General features: G+C 45.5%; 1 protein-coding gene across 1 annotated transcript; it reads left to right on the forward strand.

The window, feature by feature from the left end:
- Positions 1-902: 902 nt before the first annotated feature.
- Positions 903-3,363, forward strand: LOC144144670 (scoloptoxin SSD20-like). The gene is made up of 2 exons (XM_077676198.1): positions 903-1,011; positions 3,099-3,363. The coding sequence occupies exons 1-2, from the start codon at positions 904-906 to the stop codon at positions 3,243-3,245; spliced, it is 255 nt and encodes an 84-aa protein (XP_077532324.1). The 5' UTR covers position 903; the 3' UTR covers positions 3,246-3,363.
- Positions 3,364-6,431: the final 3,068 nt, after the last annotated feature.

Below are 6,431 nucleotides of genomic sequence, written 5' to 3' on the forward strand. Positions count from 1 at the left end.
GTGTTTGTTTCATAAAAGCGATTATACAAGCTCCACAAATTGTGCTTCAGGGCGCGTTCGTGTGTGACGCCCCGGATTGTAGTGCAGGAAAGGGTACGGGGCGTCCACGCCTGTTTCACGCTTGCGGCCTTTTCTGTGTCAATAAGCTTCTCGTGTTGCTGCAAGTGGAATATTTCTATTCACGGCACTCTAATCTACCTTTGTAGGCCAACTTGCGTTTACACTTAATCAGTGACGAGTTTTAAGGGGAAGAGGGGGGTGGGGACAGAAACGGCCGCTTTTCCTAGGTGACCTATAATAACCTAAGAAATTAGTGTTTCAGCCGCCAATATGTGCCAATGGGCAGTCCCCTGGGTGCATAAATAACGATATTGGATATAAGTGCCGTTACTTTTCTATGATTAATAACATTGTGTGAAGTACAATGAAGATTATTATTATGGTATTATTACTATTATTCATCTACTATAATATCATACTGATCATCAATATCATACCTGAAAAGAAAACTTACCACAGCTCCCCCCCCCCCAAAGGCACACTCACAAATCCGTCCCTGCACTTGAGTGCACCTTTAGTGTGATAATTCTAATTAAAAAACATTGGAGGGCGCCTTAATGGAGGGCGCCTTAATTATTTACTTGGAGGCCGCTTTAAAAAGAAGAAGAAAAGTAACCACCGGAAACAATGAACCATGAAAAATAAGTGTCTTGTAGAGGCCTGCTAAATAATGCTTTTTAGTACGAGGAAAAAGCGCAGCGCTGGCGCATGGATGTGTGAGATTAGCAGGCAACACCTGAAGGACCTGTGCGAGTCACTACTATGCGAATTCACTGTTGCAAAGCTCGCTTATCCTGGCTGTTGTAACGCTCTCACACTCTGTCCTCTCCTGTGTAGGTAAGCATGCGTACCCTTTGGATGGACAACAACATCAAATATGCCATCGACTACCCTCGGGTGCACGACCAGTTGATTCCCGACTACATCATGGCTGAGCCAATGTTTCCAGAGGTGAGAGCGTGTGCGGAGAACTATCCACCTTAATTCAGCTATTACTGCTCATAACCTGGTTGCATTCATACTTACGGGGGCTGTCGGCTAAGGAGGAGGAGGTATTAAAATGTTATTTGAATTGGGGTGTCGTCCCTTTGTGCGACGCAGCCTTATCCCACGAAGCCTTTCTCCTTTGCTGCTCGGCAAGAACTGTCCACCACTCGTTGCTGATCTTGAGGGCGTTAGGGTGTCGACTGGTCCTCTCACGACTCTAAGAAAAAAGCGCATGGTAGTTTCTCATTTTAGGAAGAACCAGGTATGTATCCTATATTTCTCCCCGGGAATGGGGAAATTTCCTGCTTTTAAATATGAGGAACGTGTTTACCCATTGTAAATGAAGGAAGGTTTCCTCCTATCGTGAGCCAACAAAGAAACATTCCACCCCTAACCCAGCGTGGCGGCGCTACCCGAACAAGACTTGTTTTGCGAGAAAGGCCTAGCGAGCTCACCAGTTTTACGATCGAGTTAGTAGATACAGGTGGGTTTCTGTGGTTCTGCGCACTTAATATGCACTTACACAAACAAAATATTATCTACCGAGCTCCACAACTGCGGTTAGCAAACTATGACGGCATCCGAATGTACAGTGCGCAACACCCTTATCTATAACACTGAGTTCAGTTTCAACTGGTTACCTCTCAAAGCTGTGGACTCAAACTTGTCGCCAAAGATGTTGAGGTGAAAATATATGGTCAAGACTTCAGAATGACACAATAGTTTTCGTCAAATGTTTTTCGGCCGAGGCAAGATAAGGCTATAGGTACGAAACCTGTGTTATAGACAAGGGTGTTGCCCTCTGTACATTCATTACGCGGGGCAACGCGAACACGCTGCTGGAAACAGTGCAGAAGTTATAAGATTTCATTGAAAATCCTTCCTTTATTTCTAACCCTGCCTTTCCACGACACACGAGACCACAAAGCCCCATTGCGGCCGTTTGAAAACAACCAGTTGTTGTTCACAAAACAATGGTATTCACGTATAATTTCCACCAAAGCATCGGTCAAGCAGCTCATCTCACTCGTTGTGAATGCTCACACTCTGCGACCGATACAAACACATGCAGGTCATCTCCAACCGTCACAATCGACGAAAAAATGCCGTGAATACCTGATCGATCGGAACGAGACATAGGTGGTATGTATTGAACAGTTTAGCTGTCAATTTCTTCTCTTGGTAACACTGGAAACGGTCACAGACATGGCCGAAGCGCCACGGACATGGAGCGGCTTGTGCCAGCCGAAGAAAAACAAAACACCGTCGTGCGTCGTCTGCTCCGTTCCAACTCAATTCTCAACGTTGGTGTCAGCAGAGATGCTATTAATCGCAGTCACATTGGAGTCAAGGCATTACTTGTCGTTCCGTGGGGTAGAGTTTGTAACGTCTAACACACAGCACGTGCTTAGCACGGACACGTACCGCCATCCCGCATGCGTGCCTCGGCAGTGAATGCAAACTATACAATAAAATGCGCAGATGACACTGCCCGCCATCTAGGGAGCTCGAAGTAAAGCAATCGCAATTGTGGGCAACCCAGCGTGAAATAAACGCTCTTCACAGCAGCCATGGCGGCTGTCGTTGCCCACGCTCCCCCTGGTTCAAACATAACAAGGGCAGACCGACGCAGGCTTTACGGATTATCAACCGCTGCTTGAGGCGAACGGGTGGATCGGTTAGCTAACTACTCGCAGTCAGTTCATTTCCCTGGCGATTATGTTCGAACCTGGCGCGCTTTCCCGATAGCAACATTTTAAACAAAGGGTTACTACTCCTTCCACTCTTCCTCCGCGCACGGAGAACGGGAGACTGGAACGTCGGGAAATATCGCTCGTCCGATTCGGCATAATGCGTATTTTCGGCTTGTAAACAGACACTCAACAGAAGCGTATATTTTCTCGATAATACTTCTCTCGGACAATGGGTTTAATTTTTCCCGTTCTTGTGAAAAACGAATCGAAAAAAGTTTGTTTACAAATAAACGGCCTGAGGGGTGAACTTCGCATATGCCGCATAGTGCAAACTTGGAATTGGGTGTGTTCCTGCAGATGTACGCTCTGCTGCTGAAAGCCAAAGGCCACAACATCGAGACGGTTGGAGGGGAGTTCAGCAATGTCCACGGCGTACACCGGAAAAACGGTCGCCTGTACGCGAACGCCGACTACAGAAGTGGTGGTGACGTGTACGGTGGCTGACAACGTTGACTCTGGGACGCGTTCACTACTGACCGCCCTTTCCAAGCGCACCGCCCTATCATCATGAGCATCCACAAAACGGGAATCACCGCACTTCACGTTACGAATAAAATTGTTGTTGACGTATGCTTCCTCTAACTGTTGCATTAATCTATTGGTTGTATGAAAGTATCTCAAGTACACCCATCGATTCTCGTGAATATATCAACGGATGGAGGATCGACTTTACGTCAGCCATTAGACGGAGACAAAAGCATCAAAGAAATGCTTCCTAGGATGGAGCCACACCTCCGAAAGAAGGTATAATATGATTGCCCAGCATACTTAACCCACAGCGATAGTTTCTGCATGCCCCATGGTAATATCACCGCACTAATGAATAAAAGCGAGGCTCAATTTTCCCGTCGAAAAACTAGTAATAACAATTATTATTATTAGTTTATAATCGTCGTAATCATCACTGCCCCGTACATCACCACATTTCAGCGGCATTACGTCTCGCCTTTTTAAAGGAACTGAATTGGGTAGGCTCCTACTCCAGATGTTGCAGAAGGTTATGCGGTTAGACAAGCTGGTGCTGATCACGGGAACACATTACAGCTTGAGGACAGACAAAGACAGACTGAGGGAAGCGCTTGCCCCGTGTTCTCTCTTATTTTTCGTCTACCTAAACACTATCATGCGTTCCGGTGTTTCACTCCCCCCTTTCCGTGTCTTCTTTGCGTGGCAAGTCACATGGTGTAAAATCAAGCCTCAAGCTCACGGCCTCCGAATGAGTCCATAAGTGCTTGAAGCTCCAATTTCTGCAGGTATGTAGGCACTGCTGCTTGTCTACATAGGGCGCCGCGCAACCGGCGCCAGGACTCCCGCGCATGTCGTTATTAATTACGAAACATTATTTACGAAATCACCTGTCACAAACGTGCAGTAGCACCTAATTCGCGATTACAAGTTCATAGGTGGCTATGTGTTCTGCCCGCGCAATGAGGCGCTATTTCCATTCATTCTAGCAACCGCCCGCTAATTAGAACTCCACCTAATTCAAACAATTCTTTGCTCCCATTTGAGTTCCGATTAACGAGCTTATACTGTACCAATATCTCCACCTCCCCTAGAAACGTAAAACGTTAGATTGGGCTGAAGTAGTCATATTCTAGCCGGTTTTGTAGTTCAAAGTATTAAAGGAACGTATGGCTTCGCCTGTTAGGCAATGGTTAACCTCCCGTTTCCCCTAGATACATTTTATTATAAAATCTACGCCGCATATCAAATAACCAATACGGAAGAAGATGGACACGGGTAGCATTGACATCAAGTTGCGTGGTCTGCGAATTTGCACAGCTATCAACACCGGAATATATTGGCATGGAATCCGAGCTAGGGCTATTCATTCTTAATGCGCAACCACAAATTTAAGTAAATGCCGCCCCAATTTCTACGTGGGCCTCTAACGTCATTCTGATTGCCCCGATAAGATTCCGCCGTTCATTGCAGCGTCTTTTTTTACGTTAGCAAGAAATAAAACAGCGGTGCGTGAAATATTTTGTCGCACGTAAAACATCCTCAAATGATCCAAAGCCATCTGTTGCCTTTGTACTACAGACCGTCTCATAGCCTAGAAGAAATGCAGTAATAAAGCTTTCTTTTGAAATTATTTCCGTCGCCCTGGAGGCGTCGCCTCTGCGGGACGCCAGTGAGCGTGCGAGTAACACGGGCATGCAAGCTGATCACCTAAACACGCGTCAAAACAATTCTCGGGACACTTAAATCTTGTTCTATGCTTTGGACGCCAAAGCCCGACGTCTCTTCTGAAAGTACCTTTTATATGCATGTCCACCCACTGAAACTGCAGCCATGGCATTTCACCGTTCTTAATCTAACCTAATTCATTTTATTCCATCGTAATCAACCTTAAAACGTCTTAATCGAACTTTATGCATTTTTGCTCCACTTCAAAGCCCCTTTACCTCACCCTTATCCCTTCGAATCATCTAAACTCCTTTTATAAATCTCCTTAATCTACCTTAATCCCACTTTAGTCATCGTCACTAGCTTTCACTCATCGATCACTATTTCTGCTCAATTCCACTTAGTCTACCTCATTATGTGTTATACCCATTGGTATATGGCCCACTCGGTGATCGTAGAGCATTATCGCTAGTTACTTTCTGTGCACGGTAGCAGGCCTCAGTTCTGTTTGGCATTTCTTGCCTTTTTGTACCGTTTGTGACGATCCCGCAGTCACTGAGGGTCATATTCCAATGAGATATGCAAGATTCTCGCTTAATAAATGAGCTTATTTATTTAATCGACGTATCTACAAATGACTTACAATCATAGCATGAATTCAATTTCCTTGGTACCATGGTAAGCGGCGCGTCAGTCTCATTATACTGAGGTCGTGAGTTCAAGCCTCATGGGTATGGTTTTGTTTTCTTGGTGCGTTTGCGCAAGTTCAGCTTTTAGGTACGCAGTGTTCACATCGTGCATATGTGTTTGCGGTTATTTTGGGTGTTCATTGCATCAGCTTACCAACCAATTAAAACAACCTCACTTTGAGCATGCATGTTTTTAGCAGTGTTGGAAAGCTGACTTTCTCAAGAGGCACGTTACCAAAGTCGGAGACGACCCTTTTTAATACACCCATGGAGAAGCACGTCTTTATAGTATAAAAAAACAAATACATCAATATAGCAGTGATAACAGAAAAGCGGAGTACACTGTAAAGCACCTATTTATTAAAAATGTATGGCCCGCAAGGTAGTTTTGTTGCAGTAGTTATTAACCTAAACACACCATAGACAGACATAAAAGTATTATGCCAAATAAACAGCGCGCCCTGTGGGCAGATGGGTGTAGTGGTTTCTTTTTTGATTCCTGAGCAACATGGTACGTGGGAAGACTTTTCGCTTCATTTTGTGAACAGAGCCATGTCATAGTGCGATGAAGTAGGTAGGTGGAGGACGAGGAGGAAAAAAACTTTATTGCTGGGAAGAGATCTATTTTAGTTTTCCCAATTGCGAGGAGCCCCTATACCAGTCCCCCTGTAGCTTTGGCTGCTCCCCAGCTCGTCTTGACCAGGCTGCGGTGATCTTTCCTGGCAGAGCTGGACAGCACGACTTCTCAGGGTTCGGTCACTGGATTGGCGTTTACGGCTGTTGTTTCAGTCTGAGAGAGTACGTATAC

Source organism: Haemaphysalis longicornis, unplaced genomic scaffold, assembly GCF_048455015.1.
Source record: "Haemaphysalis longicornis isolate Haplotype H1 unplaced genomic scaffold, Haemaphysalis longicornis Haplotype H1 scaffold_7, whole genome shotgun sequence".
Classification (NCBI taxonomy): domain Eukaryota; kingdom Metazoa; phylum Arthropoda; class Arachnida; order Ixodida; family Ixodidae; genus Haemaphysalis; species Haemaphysalis longicornis.